Source organism: Cenococcum geophilum (assembly GCF_001692895.1).
Source record: "Cenococcum geophilum 1.58 unplaced genomic scaffold K441scaffold_46, whole genome shotgun sequence".
NCBI lineage: Eukaryota > Fungi > Ascomycota > Dothideomycetes > Gloniales > Gloniaceae > Cenococcum > Cenococcum geophilum.
Window position 1 is genome coordinate 1040844 of NW_027137604.1, and position 18599 is coordinate 1059442.

An 18599-nucleotide genomic window follows, 5' to 3' on the forward strand; every position below is an offset into this window, starting at 1 on the left:
TGCTTCACGACGTATTCCTGAGGCAAATTTGGCATTGTAAACAATTGCAATTGTGAAAAGGTTCTAATACACATTCAACCCGGCTTAGCGCCGCTAGTACCGTACAGTATATTTACGGACGCCTTAAACGCCCGATCGATTCTGGCTTCGTTCCAGAAGCCGTCGTCGTCTGATACAAAAGCAGGACTATAATGTTCCCGCTTCCCAAGGCCACGCTCCCAAGCGCATGATGCAAAAGAAGATATCTGCAACGAGATAGGGCCATAGTCTGCTCCTCCTATAGATATAATAATCCAATCATTCGGGACGTTGTGCCTCTGCTGCCGACTTGTCGAGATGAAGGATGAGAAAGTAATTCATCTCTGTTCAGAGTCTTGCATAGCAGAGAATAATGCCCTATTAGTCAAATATTATGGTATCCGTAGTACTTACAAGACTTTCCTCATTCGAGGCGCACGTGGTACGCAACATAGGCGTGATGTTACCTCATCTGAGATCAAGCATCTTCTTTGATTTGTCGTAAACGACGTAGGTGATAGATACTGCTGGCACGACTTTCAGAAGATTCGGCGTGAGACCCTTGAACAAGCCTCTCACTCCTTCGCCCTTGATCGTTTGCCGCGTGACATCAACTATTCCGGTGTAGGTTCGCGGGTGCAGCACCGTGCCTTGGCTTTGAAGTCGGGTGCGTAGAAGATTGAGTGGATACACAGAGCTTGCTCCAATAGCGCCGCTGAATCCACCAATAGCTGCTGTCATGAATCCGCCAGGCTGTGCGTCTTCCTCGTGACAACTACGATTCTTGGCATTGCGCCTCGCGACAGCACGTTTTAGGTATTCAAAAGTCCCGAGGTCAATTGCAGAGTACGGAAAGATACCGAAAATGCCCATTGGTAGGCCACGATAGTAAGCTACGATGCCGCCGGTGCGCCACATTTTCTTCGCTGTTGCGATGATGAGTCTATTTCCGTGCAGGCCTCCGGACACGGTTTCGCATTGCATACGACTGTAGAGAATTAGAAATTACTCAAATTCATTATATGTGGACTCACAATTTCAGGGTATCGATGGGATAAACAGCAAATCTGTCGAGGTGAGCAAGCATATTCAACAGTGGAAGGGTTGACGATAGCTCACTGCGAAATCATGCCTCCAATTCCGCCCGCCACGAATTTTGACCACGATTGGATCTTCGTCGGATCGTTGTGACCTTCAAGTTTCGCAAAGACGCGCTTCGCGGCCTGCAAAGGTTATTATGGGCGTTCCACCTAGCTAGGATCTACAAACCTCATATGACCCAAATTTAATGGCTGACTCAGGCATCACTTTGATGACATTCAATCCATTCCCTAGTTGTTGTATGAGCTTACGGGTTATCCTCAGAAAGTGGCAGTATCACTCACCAGCATAAAGGCTGCGCATCCCTCCGGCCTCCCATAGCTCTTTCGTGGCATCTGCCAGCGGCCTCCAAGCATGCTTAATAGCCTGTAGAACCGCACCTGACTTAGCTGCCGAAACAGTCTCTTGCGCGATGCTGGTTTGGGCAATGAGATACACCTTCAGCCGATCGAGAGGAGCGGTCGAGGTGCGAGAGACGATACCAGCAAGGCCTCCCGCCACAAAGTAGCCTGAATTGGGAACACACGCAATCAGCACCGGCTTCAAGTTTTCCCATTTGGTCCAATCCGTATCCGGTACGATAGCCGGTAAGTCGACAGTTTCCACTTCGGGCGGGAGGGGCTGCAAAATCACTTGATGTTGAGTGCCATATACCTCCACGCTTTCAATATGCAGAGGGCGTCGGGGTGGTGTTTTTGCGATGCTTATAATAGAGCCAAAGAAAATATTAAGAAATTGCTGCTTTATACCTAGTCCATCAATAACGTCGTCACTGATCTGCGCGTCTCCCTCAGGGTTCATCTTCATTGTGGAAGAATAATATGACAGCACTGCTTTTAGGTTTGGCGTGGTGGCTGGTATGAATAGTAAGAAATCACTTCACTCAACGGTTAGTGTATTTAAATGGCACATAGTTTAGCTATCCAACTCACCGCCATTCATCGAAACTTATAACTCCATCATGATTCGTATCGACCTCTGCAAAGAACCGGTCCAACTTGGAGCTCGGCACTGCCAATCCAGCGCGCATAAACGCAGCTTGGAGTTCGTCCTTTGACAGCTTGCCATCTTGGTTGTGGTCAATACTCCTAAATAAAAATAATAGCTCCCTTTCCGTATGCTTTACGAACGAGCAAAACTCTTTGGAGGTCGCGGTCAGCGATTGTTATCGGAAGTTATGGTGAACGAGAAGGCCTATCAACTTGCTGACCATTATACTGAATTCGACCATCTCCATCCGTGTCTACGGTCTTTAAAACATCTGTGAGAAAATGATCCGCGTTTTTGAGAGCTAGCAATCCCAATTAGTTAGCGATTGAACTGGCAATCCGGAAGTACCGACATACGGTGATCAAGCTTCCGAAGACCTTTCTTCAGCCCAGCAAGATCCAAATGGCCTTGCTTTCGCGTGTCGAGCGTTGCCCACAATGCCTCCACCCGCGCGTCCTGAGCATTCGCAGTTTCGACATCCATCTTCTTCTCCAGTGTAAGGAGCGGCTATCTCCCGGCTATCATGGCTGTCTCCGGAGGCACACAAAGGAGAGCCTGTCGGCGCGAGCGAAGCGCGATGGATTCACAATTCAGTTGTAGAGAAAGCATAGGAATGGGTAAGGACGTGCAGAGATAGTGGGGCTTTGAAGCCTATGATGACGCTGAGAAAGTTGGTAGACGTTTTTTTCGGCCAAGCCGAAGTTCAAAGTGGTTAGCCGCGGCGATGGCCGCAGGCCAGAAAATTACCGGGCAGCCCTACGATATTGAGGTAGTCAACCCGCTGGCACAATTGAAGTCTGCTAGAGGCTGTGCTGTATACTTTGTGGCTGCCGTCTTGTCTTTTGACCCTTGTTTGCCTGGCTGTATGTCAGCTAGCGGTTTGATTCTAAATCAAAGAACAGAGTGTGAAAGAGAAAACTCTCACGGCTTACCACTGCCAGCCTCCCGAGTTATCTCCCCCGCCAGCTCGACCAGAATCTGCACTCCTTCCTATCAAAACGTCTTTCGGTGCTTTCCCTACTAAAACTATTTCAAAGGCTCATTATCTATCTACACAATATGTGCATCATTTGTTCACTCTGAAGTCTTTTTTTTGTTTCTTATCATGTCTATTGCAAGACACAGTATTACCTTTCGTTTTATACCACCCCTCCTTTGCAGGTATGGCGGCCAGCTATTGGGACTCCACACAACGGAAGTTCTGGACTTTCACAAAGCAACAACTCGCGCTCGAGCGGCGAAGGCTTGAAGAGACGGAACGGGCTCTGGTACAGCAATATCCCTTACCAGACAGACGCCTGCTAAGTATTTATTTCTATCACCGTAAGGCCTCCAATCTACCTCTCTAAATGCAAATTAAATGATCGTCTATAGAACTATCTAAGCTGGCAAGGCCGCTTTCAGTTCGTCAGCAAGCTTTGGCTACAGCACAGGTCTATGTAAGGCGGTTCTATACCAAGGTCGAGATTCGGCGTACGAATCCAACGCTTGTTCTAGCTACTGCACTATACTTAGCTTGCAAGATGGAAGAATGTCCCCAACATATCCGAATGGTATTAGCGGAAGCCAGGCATTGCTGGGGTAAGCTTTCATCCCTCCTAATACGTTCGTTGCCTAATGAGGACTCCCAGATATGCCTGTGAACGATACATCAAAGATCGGCGAATGCGAGTTTACGCTTATCTCGGAAATGAACTCGCAACTCATCATCCATCATCCTTATCGAAGTTTATCAGAACTCCAGACCAACTTCCAGCTAACCCAAGAGGAGATTACGCTGGCGCGGTCAGTCATCAATGACCATTACTTGACAGATCTTCCTTTGCTTCATGCTCCTCACGTTATTGCAATCACTGCGATGTTCCTTGCGGTAGTGCTCAAGCCTGCCCAGAGCGGACTACAGGGGCATGTGGCAGGGTTTGCTAATGCGTTACAGACTTTAGGCAATGCACGGTCTTCAAGCGGCTCAGGTACCCAAAACAGGGTGCAGAAGCTGGTAAACTGGCTGGCAGAAAGTAATGTCGATATTGAGGCAGTAGTGGACTGCACGCAGGAGCTCATATCGCTCTATGAGATTTGGGAACAGTTCACTGATAAGACATGCAAAGACCAAATTGCGAGATTTGTCAAAGGAAGAGGGCTAGACAAGTGAAGGCTACGGTCATGAGCTCGTCAAGAAGTTCTAGGTTATTGGGGTTTGGGGAGATTTAGATGTTTTGGCGGCGTTCGGGCGCTTGCGTTTAGCATAGCATCGAGGGCGTCTTGCAGCGGAGAGTTTCTTAGCTCCGAGGACGTCCAGAGAGTAGCCGTACAAGAGGTAGCGAAGCTATTGAATAAAGTTCTCACTCGCAATATGAAATGCAGTCAGACACAATCCGGGGAACCTAAACGTTGGACATGCCGATATCTTCTCACACACGACATCGGACGTTTTATTCGAGTCCCGGCCTTGACGTTGTTCAGGTGGCTACAATACATGGAGCGGAAGGATATGACGATCGCTTGGACAGCATGCGGCGGTAGCACGCAATGGTGGTCTCGAGATTTACTCGGAACGCTCTACATACTCGGTGACGGAAGATCTCCATTGGCCCTGCGTCTCCAGTTCCCCCGTTCCAGCGCCAGTCGAGACAACGAGCGGTACCTGGGGAGGGCGCATGAGGACCACAGACATCAATTGCTCGAGCCTAATGAAGTATCCGCCGCGTCCCTCCAGACTCGAAGCGCCCCCAAAGTCGCACAGCGGCCGGCTTCAATTCTGGACCAAGTGATCCACAGCAATTTGGGGTGGGATGGGGTCGGAGCGAGGGCCTGTCTGACATGCCCAGCTGTGCCAGTGTCAATTAAGCTCCATCAGCTAAGAGTGGGTCCAGCTGCGGGCGGTTCGCTGTGCAACTCAGATCGACCAAGGGCTGCCAACACAGCAGGAAATAAGTGGCCATGCAAAAGGTTCTCGAAGCGATTTGGCAGACGTGATGCTGGCCAGCGATCTTCAAAACCGCCCAAGCCACGCGGTGCATGATGGAAAATGAGCGGTCAGTCACGATGGCCAACCTCGTCCGAGGCTGAGCACCGGCGCAGCGAAAGAGGGCAAGTCGAGGCGGGCTTGGCTGCATAAGTTGTTTGGCATGCCTGTGCCTGGTCCCTGCCTGCGGGTGTCTGTTCGCCTGGGCAGCGTTCGAAGATGGAGTGCAGATGGCGCAGGCAGCGCAGAAGGTACACAGACGGCGCTCGAAGAGCCAGCAGTGTTCAGAAAGACTCACGAAGCATCGGCAGGTCGGCTGCTGCTTTGGGGTCCCGGCGGGGCAAAAAGCAATGGCCGCTTTCGCTTTCGAGTTGAGCACCAGCGCAGACGACTCCGGCGACCATCAGGAACTAGTCGAGGGCCGTGGACATGATTGGACGCACTGTGACGCTAGTGGCAAAACCCTTGCCCGAGTTAAAGTGGGCTCAGCCTTCTAGCCTCCCATTCGCATTCCCTTCAAATCCCCGCCTCTTCAAGTCCGCCAGCCCTCTCTCCCAGCGACTCTACCTCACCCACCTCCGACCTCCCACCAAGCCGAACAACAAACAACGAACAACATAGTAGTAATATCCGAACTGTCTCGCACTCCTGGCCGCTTTCCTTTCGCGACTCTTTCTGCGCCCTTTTCCGCCTATCACGCCTTGTCGCCTCCTTTGTTTCGCCTTTTGTTGTGGTCATCCCGTCAACTAATCCCGCAATCGCCTTAATTCGGTCTCACTCGCCCAGCACTCAGCCCCGAACACATTTTGCGACAGCCTCAACCGTCTCCATCAAACTGCCATCTCCAATACCTCTGCCATCATGTCACAGTTCTTCAACTACGGTGGACAGCATCACCCGTCGCACATGAATGCGCACACCTCCCATAATCACCACGGGGGCCGATCGCGGAGAGCTCCGCGCTTATCGGCTGCTCACAACCACAAGCAGTTTCGGCAGGTTCGCACTCCCAAGGAGTTCGTTGTAGAAGCACCGAGTATCACCGCATTTCGAAGGGATTTCGAAGCAGCAAGATCATTCGACTTAGAGGACGACGAGATGTTCTGTCCTTTCCATCTACTCACTGAAGATGATGTAAGTTGACCTGCTTTTGCTTTCGTCTTGTCCATCTCGATACCTCGTCCTTCCGGGTATCGCATTAGCTGTATACACATCTTATAAGATGCTGATCCGCTATGGACAGCTTCAATCCATTCACTCCTCTGGATCTGATCGATCGTCTTTATCGAGCGGCTCGCCCGAATCGTCTCCTCTTCAGCATCAGCTGCAGCCTACTCCCAGCTTTGTATTATCATCTGCACCGAATCCATATACGCCGGCCGGATATCAACCACAGCAAAATTCATCGCAAACTAAACTTCATCAGCCACTAGCTCAACGAACTCGCAATGCAATTCCAATAGTCGATCCATCCACGCGAGCTGTTGCCAGCCCGCCTCCATCTGTCTCACCAAACAGGCAGATCCAGCAACAGTTCATGGGTCGACGCTGGTAATGCCCCTGCAGGCAGGAGGCCGGAGCGATTTCTATTCGATTTGCATTGCGGCGCGCTTCGTTGCTAGACTAGTGGCTACCCCAGGATCTATTTGATATTCTTCCCGATTTTCCGACCGGAGGATCCGTTCATACTCATCAACTCGTTTTGTACAAATCCGCAACAATATTCTTCGACATTTTTGGGGATACCACTCTAAATCACGGGCAACGGCGTTGCGATGTAGCGAAAACATCTTTCTTCTTTATCGATCGATTAGAACGCATTTGGTCCCGACATGTCTTCCAGCGTTACGCATGATGGTGGTCTGCAATGTTTTGGTGTTATACAGGGTCTCATCTCGGAATTACTTTTTTTTTAATTGTCAAGACTCCCAAAGAAAAAATTCGGTTACAGATAAAGGTGTTCTGTAGCGTTGGTGTTCTGCAAAGTTTATCGTTACCCAGCTCCTGCTTTTGTTTGGAGCCCTTCAAAGGGTAGATTTCTTTTGTATGGGCAGGCGGGTTTACGTAGGGCTGGTATACCATGGCGCGAGTCTTTGAGAAACAGCGGCGGTGTCGGGTTTTGGGTTCAGGTGCATATCTCCATCACATCATGTTGGATCTTTGTCTCTCGATACTGTACGCTGGGATGAGACTACGCGGTCAATTGTGTGCTTTTTCGTTTTTTTGTATCAGTTGGGATCGACTTTATATCCCCCCAAAGGAAGCTAATTGGGGGTCATTTTTACTGATCTTCTACCCGGACGTCGGACTATTTTGCGAACAATTCTACGAAACACGCCTCTAAATTAGGTAGTGGAAATTTTTTGTCATAGGATTCAAATCACAGCTTTGATCACACTTCATTCCTGATTCCCTCCACAGATACTCGAGAGTGATGACCTTCGCAACAGCTGAAACTTGGTACCACCTCCTTCAAGCCTAGTACGTAATAGTGATAATCGTCTTGGTATGACGACATCCCTTGGAGCTTAGCTCTTGATATATTCTATCAACAGCCAAACAGTTTTCCTTTCCTCCAGCCTTTACCATCGAAAACTGCAGACAATCGCTCAAGCACCTCGCATACCTATAACGCTTTTTTAATTAGCCTAACTAGCTCCTCACGCTCCTATCTCACCTCTACGCCCGGAAAAGGCATTGAAAGTCTCGGACATCTAAGCCCTACCTTGCAAACGTAGAAGCTTCCACATCAGTCAACCACCACCATGTCAGCGTTCAGAAACGTCACATTCGCAATGCGACGTAGTAGCTTCGTCTTATACCGTTTCTCACAACGGGCAGGGCTTCAAACCTCTGCAGGGAGATTGTCCGTGAAGGAATCAGAGCTTGGTATGGTAACCCCTCTTCCTAGCAACATTACGCAGTCATCAATAGTCCGCACAACGGGCTGAGAGGCTCCATTCTTGATGGAGTGTGCAATTGGCTAGATAGGCAGCTTTCTTTAAGTTCCAGGGTACCGCTGTCTGTGGAGCCAGGAAAATACGTTCCTACACCGCGGGCTTGGCAGCCTTCCTTTGATCTTACGAGACCTGCATCTCACATGCAATATTTTCACTGATATTTTCAAACTTAGGTAATGAAGAACGCGCAAAGGAGGTGGAGGAACACAAGCAGGACCTGCTAAGGAAGCAAAAGGAAGGCAAGGGACATTGGAAGGAACCGCTGGCTTCGGATAGTGAGAGTATTGTACGAACACCTCTTGTTTCCATTGTTTGGAGATACACTTAACCCTTTTTTGAACTGTGTGGCTAATGCGGAAATCGGAATAGATCAAAGCGGACCGCGACGAAATCGATGCGACAGAAGAAACTATCAAACAACTGCAAAAGGAAACTGAGAGAACTGCTGAACACGAGTACAAGAAATGAAGAACCACTTTGTTTTTTTTTACGGCCAGCTAAAAGACCAAGGGTACTAGAGTGTATTGATCATGGAATTGGTAGAAAACCTGAATCCCACGCGCATGTTCGCGGTCTGAGGGGAATCAGATTTGTATTTGTTAGTGTTAGTGTTAGAGCTGTTTGATAAATATTATTGCTGGAGAAAATCATCCGCGTACTTTACCATGCTCAATTACTCGTTACCTTTGCTGGACTTGTAACCATAGTGTTAAACACTTACCCCAATACCATTCTACACCTCAACAAAAACCGCCTGCCTAAAAATGAGTTTTCAGTGTTCATCCATACCGTTAGTGTTTCTGGAATCCATTCTGGTACATACTCCTAACAGTGATCTATTTGGACCGGCGCGAACACTCACGCCAATTGGGTCCAAAATGGCGAGCTAGCCTATATAGGTAACTATTATTCCTATTTAGATATGGCACGTGGGATCTGGAGTGGATTTGATCTCAGATCCACGCCATATTATTGCTTAAGGCTTAAAACCCGCATTTAAAATACTAAATATCTAGTTAAATAATTACTAAGAAAGTAGGAAGAAGGCAGCGGCGAGACGTTTACTGCTCAACCAGAGGACTTCTGTGAGGCATATTGCCAGGGTATACGGTAGGGAGTAGGCAAGCCGAGCATAAGTCAGGAGAGTCGATAGAAGAGGACGATATGGCAAAGAGTAGGGTAGGGCAATATCCTCGTACAGAGACGAACCGATGATGCAGGTCCGGGGAGCTTTTCAGGCTTAGCCGAGGCTAACGTATTAGTCACCCGATCGAGCCACCCCCCCGATCGAGCCACCCTCCCGATTGAGACATCGTCCCGATCGGGCCACGCTCTGAGCAGAGCTCTCGTATGCACAGACTCTCACCCAAAACGTCAATTCTATTAATACTATTTAAAAACTTCGTCCTGCATAGGTAGTTCCTTCCACACCTTCTTCGCGAACGTGATAACACCTTGTAGAGCTCCACGTCTTTCCTTTTGGGTAGCCTCCTCCTGCTCCTTTTCCTCCCTCTCTTGGTTCTTCTTAAGAGCCTCCCCTACTGATAAAACTCGTGCCTTCCCATATGACGTCTTCTCCTTGCCACGACGTTGTCTCTTCTGCTTCTCTATAAGCTCCGTACTGACACGCTGAAGAACAATCTTATTAGTAAGAGTGCTTAAAGCTATTTGCTGTAGATCGAGTATTGCTTCTAAATGTAGGGGTGGTGCACCTTGTAGAATTAGATCAACGACTTTATTAATCTTCTCTCCTACAGAAGGAGAGATAGGAATATTAATTCGAACACCATTCTTATTTGTAAGGCTTGCAAAAGGAGAAGTCTTAGGCCGGATCTTTGATAACAGTAGAAGGATTAAGGGGAATAAGACCTGTTGCCCGCCACGCACTAGCTATATTAGTTAAAGATATAGCTTTATTACGCGCAGCTTAATAGTATTGCAAGAACTCTAACTTAGTGATACTTAAGGCTCCGTAGAGTGCAGAGTTATGGAGGTGCTTTTTGTAAGCTCGCGCCAAGGGACCAAATACGCCGACGTTGAGAGGTTGAAGTCTATGCGTCGAATGTGGGGGGAGGCAGAGAGCCACGATCTTATAAGCCTCGTAATACTCGATGAATTACATTAATACGTGGCTCTTGTGGCCATTAAGAATCAATAAGCGATAGATTCCTTAGAGTCGTGGGTTTATATATAATTTAAAGTGGTGCAACCAGTTGAGAGCAATATCCGAATTTATCCACCCTAAATCGCTCACTTAGATAACCGCCTAGCGATTAAGGCGTGGAGTTATCCAAGCTCGTTGTATTTGCTTTCCTTTAAAGATAATATAAGGAGGCAGCCGATATCAATTTCCTAATATGCATTCGATTAAGGACACCCACTCGCGAGTGCCTGCCTCTGTAGTGAAAACCTTAGCCTCCGACCGTGATATTAACACCTTAATCTTATTACCAACTCCTATTGCGATTCCCTTCTCATCCATATTATATTAATCTCCCTTAGAAATTCCGTACTTGGCGACCGTAGCTGCGTACAGCTTAAACTAATCTTTAATAATCTCGGGGTCTTCGGCGTCCTTTCGCTTTTGATTAAGACATCTAGCAAATCGAGCTTTAAGTTCTGGGTGGCGATTAAGGAAGTTCTTATACCAGTGTTGGCCAAGCTCCGTAGAACACTTTTTTGCTTTGAGAAGATCTTTAGCCATAGATTTAAGATGCTAGATTTGAGGTGGCCACCCCTAGCTTCCCATAGTATTAATTCATTTAACGATAGAGTCTTCCTTAAAGACTGAGAGCATTTGCTGGGCTTGATGAGACTCCTTGCACGACCGGCGCCCCTTCTAACGGTGGTTAAGAGTTGATCGCGGTAGGTGGTGAGATTTAGCAAGCTGACGAATAGATTGGTCGGGGTTGGCTTCTAAAAGCTTAATCGCAATTTGCATTCGAGCTTCTTGATCNAGTTCAAGCGGTGCGACAGCCGTAGAGTCCATGGTTGTGGTGTAGGAAAGGTAAGATGCATCAGAAAAGGGGTGATTTGAATCGCGATCGGCGGGTGGCTCGATCGGGGGGGTGGCTCGATCGGGTGGCTAATACGTACCCCTGAGAGCCCTCGGGTGATGCACCCGAGTAAGCCCTTACAACCTCATAGAGCCGCCAGCGGAGCTAGAATAGGGCAGGAACCTACGGTCGCGCAGACCTCGCAACCTCAAAACTAACTAGCTTATTAATTAATCAATTAATCGCCTCTATTTCCTCTTATTTAAACTTTAGTAATAAAATATATAATATTCTACTGGGCGGTAGGCTAAACTTTCTAATTAGGAAAGTGCAAAACCTTTAGACAGCGACCTCCGTACTCAAGCCAGCAAACAGCCGCTGCGGACATGCTCTCTTACGATAGAAATGCCTATACGGCCGCATAGTCGCTTGAAGATCAACAAGAGATTAGTTGCACCGCGATACGTGCGACGGTCTAAACTCATGTCAAACGCCTCAACTGCGCAGCCAGCCCTACTTTATGGACATATCATTAGACCCACAGCAGCAGCCGCCCTCTGGCCATGCCCGACAAGGAGCTCCGAAGGCCTACCTTGCAAACGTAGAAGCTTCCACATCAGTCAACCACCACCATGCCCGACAAGGAGCTCCGCCTGCTCGCGCTCGGTGGCAGCGGGGTACGTGGCCTGTTCGCGCTGATGATCCTCGAGTAGGTCATAGAGACGATTAACCCAGACTTGCCGCCGAAGCCTTACGACTACTCTCATATGATTTGGGGGAACAAGCACTGGCGGGTAGGCCGTCACGACATACTAAGATACCGGACGTGAATGCTAACAGACCAGGCTCATCGCAATTATGCTTGGCCGGCTTTTTAGCATCTTCCAGTGTCGTTCTCCATCGTCGTCCGTCATCCTCCAGCGCCCATCACAGGTCAATAATGATCTATGCCAAAGAGTTCGATGCAGCAGTGATCATAGACACGAAGTTAGAGCCTCCCTCCTTTAGGCCATCTCCTCGTCTTCCAGTCAGCCCTGGCCCAGAGTCTCCTCTACTGAACGTTCCAAGCGAAATTGTACGCCTCATTATTGGCTCTCTGCCCCGATCCTCTTCACACACTTTATCCTCGTCAGACGAGGAACTCGAACATTGACACTCGGCCTGACGAATGCCCTAGAACGACAGTTCTCCCCCGAACGGCAACGCAACTAGCGCGATAATCGGGAGGAAGCCAAAGTAAGTTCTCGGACCCCAGAGTTACCCACTGCTCTTTTACGAATAGTCTTGGGCGCAGGGCTGGTCGAGCTTGCACTGACATAGAAGCGTTGGAGATGACGTCGAGGACTCCCCTATCCGTGAGGAGGTAATTTCCATCGCTGGTGAAGCAAAGCTCCTGAATAATTGCACAGACCTGGAGCGTCTGCCGCCCCTGTCCCGACCGCGCGTCCCACAGCCTGACGGTTTTGTCCCACGACGCCGACGCCACGACGGTCCCGTCTGGCGAGAAGGCCACGGCTTTGACGCAGTCCGAATGCCCCCTAAGTGTCTGCCGCTCCTGTCCTGACTGCGCGTCCCATAGCTTGACGGTCTTGTCATCCGATGCTGACGCCACGACGGTCCCGTCTGGCGAGAAGGCTACGACGTTGACGTAGCCCGAATGCCCCTCGAGCGTCTGTAGAGTGGCGCTCCATACCTCTTCTGTTTCGGGGAGTCGTTCTATCAACCGCGGTATCTGGTTTTTGAATTGCTCCCGAATTACACTCCTTTTTGGTGCAAATATCAACGCAGAAGCGTATACTTGCAGCGGCGCCTGTTCAATCGCTGATCGACTATACTGTGCAAATCTTTTGGTATCGTGAACTAGCCTTAAAAGACTGGGGCCCTCCGTGTTCTTATAGATTCGGTCAGCTTAGATACCCAAATTATTTATATGATAAACTCACCGACAGGCCTAATTCTAAGGCTGTTGTGGCATGTATGCCATCGGTGAGCCTTCCTATCCAACTAAGTGCCTCAAGCCAGTGAAAGACGTTTCGATTAAGAAATTCATGAACCCAGTTGTCGTCAGAAAGTTTAGTCCCACTCTTCAGCACATGTTGCACCCAGTATATGCAGGCATACTGGGCCTCTGGAGGTAAATATTTTTGAATTGTCGACGTCTTAACATCTGAGACTAATATTCCATGTCGCTTAACATTGCAAATATCGTGATTGAGAATATTTGATAGGAGATTTATACAATGCTCAGCCATTCCCTTATGCACCTCCTGTTCTGTGATGGAAAAATGTTGACTGGTACATCTTTGACGATCAAAAAGAAAGTCTCGGAATGATGGATGTAAAGGGAAAATCGGAGAGCTCTCATCGTCTGGCACGTTAAATAATGACCTTAGAGGTCTTAACCCCCGATGAATTGCGGTGTACTCTATATCCAAAAGACGGCCTAGGACCATAGGCGAGAGGGGTTGAGACACGACCGCAATAGCGCTAATGATATTCTTCATCTCGTTTGCAATGTGAGCTTTGTCTCGCAGATCTTCAATGTGCTTTAGTGAATAGCTTAGTATTTGAGTGTACATCTTGTCGAGCTCTAAATATGGTGATTTCAGAGGTGTGCTTCGTTTACGCTTCCGAGATTCACTGTCGTGGATATCGGGAACGAAAACGCTGAGCAGGTCATCAGGTGACCAATGGTAATTACTTTTGAGAAAGCGACAGACTGTTGCAGCATAGATGAATAACCCCTCGGACTTGTTGACAAGGAGATTGAGTCTGTGTTCGCCAGGCCAGTCAGGAGCGACTTCCTCAAAAATCTCTCGGATCTCTGAAAACTGCATCTTAAAGAATGTTAAGATGTCCCGATCCACAACCTCTCGGGATATCTCATCAAGGACCAAGTCGTGATGGTAAATTGACGGCATTTGACGAAATCCGAGCCGAAGTGGAGTTTCCGGCCTGCTAGTGATGAAAATTCGGAATTGAACGGTAGTAATATCTTTAATCTCTGAAAGTAATCGCAATAGAACACGAACATCTTTATCTTCTTCGCACTCATCTAATGCATCGATGACTATGAGAAGCCGTGACTGATGGAAACTATTGTCTAACCTTGTGAATGGTGTCAGGATAAGGTGGCGCCATTGGTCATCGAGCGAGTGGCTTGCGATATCGTTATGCTTCTCCACTAATGTATATATGAGATTTTTGAGAGCTGGTATCCTTTTTGATAGTTGTACGGCAATAGTTGGAAAGAACTTGCCGGCGTGTGCTAAGTCTCCTCCACCACGGGAGAAGAAGAAGCTCGCTCCAAGACATCCATTTTGGTCGTTCTCTCGGGCAACGGTGCGGGCAATAGTTGACTTCCCAGTGCCAGCAAGGCCATTCAACCAGAAGATAGGTCTGTCATCGCGTCCGTGAGCCCAGTCTCTTATTTCTTGAAGAACTTCAACTCGAGTGTTTTCAAGGCAGGTAGACTCATGCTGTTTCTCATATGAATTAAAGGCAGCTTGTGAAACATTCGGCAGCCTGTCAAGCTGAAAATCCTTTGAACGCTTGTCGAGCTCCTCCCGCAGCCGAATTAACGCATTCTCCCTCCCTTCACCGTAGATGAGCGGCATGTGGATGTCGAAAATGCCCAGCAGAGAGTACACCTTGTCTTCTTCACGTTTGGTCTCACGTTTTGCTGCCCATGACATTCTCTCTCCAACGCCGAAATAAAACAAAGGCCTTCCTTGAAGAGCTTCAATAGCAATCTCCGTTATTTCATGAACTTGTCGCTCCAGAGATTTCTTGTCCCCGAGTCGCTCGCGATTTATAGAGAAGAATTCAACTGATGCTGGAGCAATAAGCTCTTGAAGCGTCCAGCCACGAGTGAACTATCTGCTTTTCCGAAAAGCCGATTCCCACGTAAACAGGGAGATTTGATCGTTCATATTATAGCCACGTGCCGAAACGTCTGACAGGTACACATAGCATTTAGCCGCATCACGGTACCAGCGAAACATAGAGTTGATAGCCTCCGAGAGCTCAGTGTTGTTTGTTTTGTCGATGCAACATGTGTCTACCCAGAAGTATTGTAGGCCATCGCAAGCAGCTCGTTCTCCGCAGAATCGGATCTTGTTATAGCCAGCCTTATTCTTACCGGTACCCTCCGCCAGGTCTTTGCAGGTGACCTCTTCGCTATCAGCTCCCCAAGTATGAGAAAGAATCGCATATCGGGGAATATTGTCTCCAATAAATTCGGTTAGGCTAAAGTCGCCATTATCTTTAAGTTCTAAGAGACGCATCTTGATGCGAGATTTGAGAGGACGGAAGAGGGGAATTTACGAGACAGATGCGAACACAATGACTCGCCTCGTTGGAGGAAGATATCATGCGTAGCTGTCTAGAGTAATGCGTTAAGAGGAGAAGCAAAAAGGTTGAACATTTGGCGAAGAATAGATTTGGCGGCCAGACGATCTAGGAGGAGTATTTCAGACAACTTGAAGAAGGGGCTATGCCATGAGCCCCACCCTATCGTAATAATATTCCGGAACTCTCATTGGCTGGCGCGTTGTGCATGTTGTTGGAGCCAATGCTAGGGTGTGGCGCAGCAAGGCTTCACATTCTGCTTGACTTCTTTGCTCTTGCGCAGGGCGATAACTATGTGAGGGGTCACGAGGAAGCTCACTTAGGCTTAGCTCCCAGCTTACTTAAGCGAGACACTTTTAACTTCTTCACTTATTCTGAGCCCTCCATCGACCGCTTTCAGATCAACCAAAGCCTATACCCCGCATTAGCTCTCACACTACCCACAATGCCCCGCGGTGTCAAACGCGCACAAAATGGCTGCTTTATATATGTTGGGTTTGATCCCGCAAATATTAAGCCGGACGAGGTTTCCACTCTAGATACAATTAAGACCGTTGTAGAAAACATGCAGATACACCATCAAAACAATACACCCCCTATACGTTATTATACGGGCCCTAATATAGTTATAAGCTCTACGTCTGCGTAGAGGTAGAGAGCTTTATAAGGACCTTCGCGAGGACCTTCGCGGACGAGCTTAGGGGTAAGCTATACACGGAGCTATACACGAAGCTCTGCACGGAGCTCTACCTAAGCTCTGCGGAAGCTCTACGCGAAGCTCTACCTAAAGCTCTACTCAGAGCTCTGCTCAAAGCTCTGCTCAAAGCTCTGCTCAAAGCTTTACTCGAAGCCCTATATAGAGCTCTAAAGCTCTACTAACACGCAGTACTAATATACTAGGAAGGTTCTACAATCGGCCGTACGAACGCCTATACAATTAGTCGCTATACAACCGTCTCTACAAACGGCTCCATAAATATCGCACGATTACCCGTACAAACGCCTATATAATTAATCGATTAATTAATTAATTACCTGTACAAACGCCCGTACGAACGCCTATACAATTAATTAATTAAATATCCATATAATTGCCTATACAATCGTCTATACAAACGTCTTTACAAACGTCTCTATAAATGTCTACACGAACGCCTGCACAAACGCCTATATAAAGCTCTGTTTAAAGCTCTATATAAAGCCCTTTACAAAGCCTTTAAAAATAAGCCTAAATACAAGGTCTATATAGAGAAGCTTTATTAAACCTCTACTTAAATATCTAACTAACCTCTGCTCGAAGCTCTGCTCGAAGCTCTATTTAAAGCTCTATCGAAGCTCTGCTTAAAGCTCTGCACAAGGCTCTACTTAAAGCCCTATTAAAGCCCTATTAAAGCTCCACTTAAAGCTCTGCTTAAAGCTCTATACAAAGCTCTACTAAAGCTCTACATAAGGCTCTGCTTAAGGCTTACCCCCTATTGCAAAGCAGCCCCCACAGCGCAGTCCCCCGGGGGCTGCGCAGCATAATAGAGAGATAGGATTTGCGAAACAAATCCCTACTAACCAGTATTTATAGGTTAAAAGTTTTCTTTTACTAGCAGTTTAATAACTCCTCTATATTAAGGGAGTCTAATATAAGTATAAAACGTAATAAGTCTGCTTTAAAAGCTATAATATTTAATAATTTATCCAAAATATTAAAGTTTTTTTTTAAAGGGGTGCTAAGAAGATCTGCAAATACAGTAAAGCCGCGTTTTAACGTTATCTTGGTACACCGTTCCTCTACGGTATAACGGTCAATAGCCATAAACAGTTAATTTTACTATGAGGTTTATAAGGCTTACGTTTAAATTTAATACGCCGTTACGTTTAAAGCTCTCTTATATAAGAACGGTATAGCACGAGCTATTATAGGGTTAAAACCCCTATTTTTAGAAGCATTAACCCCTTACTCTTAAGCCTATAAACCAGCACCGTAGCCATTAATATTCATTAATTTAATACCCCTCTTGCCCTATACAATGGCGAAGCCTAAGGACGGCCCTAAGCACCTCCGCCGCTATAGTATTTTAGAGTATAAAAGGCAGCAGATCCGGGTATACTGCCGTAAGAACCCTAGAAAACCTTAGAGAAACACTACTCGCTTTTTTACCAATTAATTTTATCGCCCTATTTAACAGTCTATTATATTAGACTCCTTAAAGCCTAAATATAAGTACCTTAATTTACTAGTCCTTTAGCGCGGCTAGAAGGGCTTTAGGGGGGGTAGAGCTCCTAACAATCCTAAGCTTAAAGAAGCGCTATTTAAATAGCAATAGCGGATATAGGCCGCTGATATACTTATTACTAGTAACCTTATTTAGGCTATAGTAATAAAGCTTTAGAATATAATGGCGTATTATCAGGGTTAATAATAGCCTAGCTTCTTAAGCGGTTAGGTTAATAACTTTAAGAAGAGAAATTAAATATTAAGACAGAAACTATATAGTAAGGCTAGGTTAGTAGATATAAAGGGCGCTAAGGAACGTATATAAGAGCTTAGGGTTGTTATAAATGCGTACCTAAATTAAGACGTCTATAATATAGATAAGGCAGGGCTTTTCTATAAGGCCACGCTAGATATAGGACTTGCAACTATAGGGCAATTAGGCACTAAAAAGTAGAAGGAGCGTATTATAACTATTTACCGCAGCAACGCAGATGGCAGCTATATTGTACCCCTATAAATTATTAAAAGAGTAAAAAATCCTTAATATTTTAGCACGTAGCGTAGTAACCTTAGGGGCCTTAACTTCGCCTAAAGGTTTAATAAGAAGGCCTAGATAACGGCGTTAATATTCCTTAATTATATTAAGTGGTTTAACGGCTTAATAGGCGGCAGAAAGGTCCTCCTACTTATTAATTCCGCTCCTGGCCATACTGGGGATATACTTATAATATTAGAGCGCGCCAGCTTGCTTAATACTAGGGTTAAATTTCTGCCTAAAAACGTTACCTTTTTCTATTAGCCTCTAGATTAGGGTATAATTTAAACCTTTAAAGCCTATTACCGCCGCTACTGGCTGTCCTATATAGTAGATTAGGTATAATAAGATAGGAACCCCCTTAAGACGATAAACGTACTTAGGGCTATTTAGTGGGCTATTATAGCATAGTATAAAATTAACCCTTAAACCGTAATGAATTGCTTTATATATTTAATAATCTTTAGACCCCGTAAGG

General features: G+C 46.9%; 8 protein-coding genes across 8 annotated transcripts; 5 read left to right on the top strand and 3 right to left on the bottom strand.

The window, feature by feature from the left end:
* Positions 1-17: 17 nt before the first annotated feature.
* On the bottom strand, positions 18-2752 carry K441DRAFT_643029 (calcium dependent mitochondrial carrier protein-like protein). Its single transcript, XM_067646710.1, has 8 exons — positions 2466-2752; positions 2330-2410; positions 2052-2259; positions 1404-1996; positions 1288-1349; positions 1138-1241; positions 1053-1085; positions 18-1006 (listed from the first exon to the last, which is right to left on the bottom strand). Exons 1-8 carry the CDS (start codon positions 2590-2592, stop codon positions 487-489), a joined length of 1728 nt encoding a protein of 575 aa, XP_067500165.1. The 5' UTR covers positions 2593-2752; the 3' UTR covers positions 18-486.
* Positions 2753-2936: 184 nt separating this feature from the next.
* Positions 2937-4511, top strand: K441DRAFT_665975 (C/H/G cyclin). The gene is made up of 3 exons (XM_067649588.1): positions 2937-3432; positions 3484-3690; positions 3741-4511. Exons 1-3 carry the CDS (start codon positions 3273-3275, stop codon positions 4259-4261), a joined length of 888 nt encoding a protein of 295 aa, XP_067500166.1. The 5' UTR covers positions 2937-3272; the 3' UTR covers positions 4262-4511.
* K441DRAFT_238623 (uncharacterized protein) lies at positions 4296-5218 on the top strand. The gene has a single exon (XM_067640697.1). The coding sequence runs from the start codon at positions 4463-4465 to the stop codon at positions 5129-5131; it is 669 nt and encodes a 222-aa protein (XP_067500167.1). The 5' UTR covers positions 4296-4462; the 3' UTR covers positions 5132-5218.
* Positions 5219-5935: 717 nt separating this feature from the next.
* K441DRAFT_689398 (uncharacterized protein) lies at positions 5936-6629 on the top strand (the record flags this gene model as incomplete). Its single annotated transcript, XM_067652289.1, has 2 exons — positions 5936-6208; positions 6318-6629. The coding sequence occupies 2 exons, from the start codon at positions 5936-5938 to the stop codon at positions 6627-6629; spliced, it is 585 nt and encodes a 194-aa protein (XP_067500168.1).
* A 1007-nt stretch (positions 6630-7636) lies between these two features.
* On the top strand, positions 7637-8750 carry K441DRAFT_665977 (uncharacterized protein). Its single transcript, XM_067649589.1, has 3 exons — positions 7637-7963; positions 8208-8320; positions 8404-8750. The coding sequence occupies exons 1-3, from the start codon at positions 7840-7842 to the stop codon at positions 8500-8502; spliced, it is 336 nt and encodes a 111-aa protein (XP_067500169.1). The 5' UTR covers positions 7637-7839; the 3' UTR covers positions 8503-8750.
* Positions 8751-12159: 3409 nt separating this feature from the next.
* On the bottom strand, positions 12160-14647 carry K441DRAFT_617682 (uncharacterized protein; the record flags this gene model as incomplete). Its single annotated transcript, XM_067645808.1, has 3 exons — positions 12160-12921; positions 12974-13670; positions 13719-14647. The coding sequence occupies 3 exons, from the start codon at positions 14645-14647 to the stop codon at positions 12160-12162; spliced, it is 2388 nt and encodes a 795-aa protein (XP_067500170.1).
* A 258-nt stretch (positions 14648-14905) lies between these two features.
* K441DRAFT_578858 (HET-domain-containing protein) lies at positions 14906-15316 on the bottom strand (the record flags this gene model as incomplete). The annotated part of the gene is made up of 1 exon (XM_067644308.1): positions 14906-15316. One exon carries the CDS (start codon positions 15314-15316, stop codon positions 14906-14908), a length of 411 nt encoding a protein of 136 aa, XP_067500171.1.
* A 2883-nt stretch (positions 15317-18199) lies between these two features.
* K441DRAFT_578887 (uncharacterized protein) lies at positions 18200-18385 on the top strand (the record flags this gene model as incomplete). Its single annotated transcript, XM_067644311.1, has 1 exon — positions 18200-18385. A coding segment is annotated over one exon (186 nt), but the record flags the coding sequence as incomplete, so codon positions are not given.
* Positions 18386-18599: the final 214 nt, after the last annotated feature.

What these genes read in the sequence shown, in the direction of transcription:
- K441DRAFT_643029 (XM_067646710.1), bottom strand. Translation starts at nt 2,592, where the DNA reads ATGGATGTCGAAACTGCGAATGCTCAGGACGCGCGGGTGGAGGCATTG. An exon ending in ATTGGAGGCATGATTTCGCA is followed by an intron (nt 1,086 to 1,137) that starts GTGAGCTATCGT and finishes TCACCTCGACAG; the next exon opens with ATTTGCTGTTTATCCCATCG. An exon ending in CCCATCGATACCCTGAAATT is followed by an intron (nt 1,007 to 1,052) that starts GTGAGTCCACAT and finishes AATTCTCTACAG; the next exon opens with TCGTATGCAATGCGAAACCG.
- K441DRAFT_665975 (XM_067649588.1), top strand. Translation starts at nt 3,273, where the DNA reads ATGGCGGCCAGCTATTGGGACTCCACACAACGGAAGTTCTGGACTTTC. An exon ending in AAGTATTTATTTCTATCACC is followed by an intron (nt 3,433 to 3,483) that starts GTAAGGCCTCCA and finishes GATCGTCTATAG; the next exon opens with AACTATCTAAGCTGGCAAGG. An exon ending in GGAAGCCAGGCATTGCTGGG is followed by an intron (nt 3,691 to 3,740) that starts GTAAGCTTTCAT and finishes GAGGACTCCCAG; the next exon opens with ATATGCCTGTGAACGATACA.
- K441DRAFT_238623 (XM_067640697.1), top strand. Translation starts at nt 4,463, where the DNA reads ATGAAATGCAGTCAGACACAATCCGGGGAACCTAAACGTTGGACATGC.
- K441DRAFT_665977 (XM_067649589.1), top strand. Translation starts at nt 7,840, where the DNA reads ATGTCAGCGTTCAGAAACGTCACATTCGCAATGCGACGTAGTAGCTTC. An exon ending in CGTGAAGGAATCAGAGCTTG is followed by an intron (nt 7,964 to 8,207) that starts GTATGGTAACCC and finishes TTTCAAACTTAG; the next exon opens with GTAATGAAGAACGCGCAAAG. An exon ending in CTTCGGATAGTGAGAGTATT is followed by an intron (nt 8,321 to 8,403) that starts GTACGAACACCT and finishes AAATCGGAATAG; the next exon opens with ATCAAAGCGGACCGCGACGA.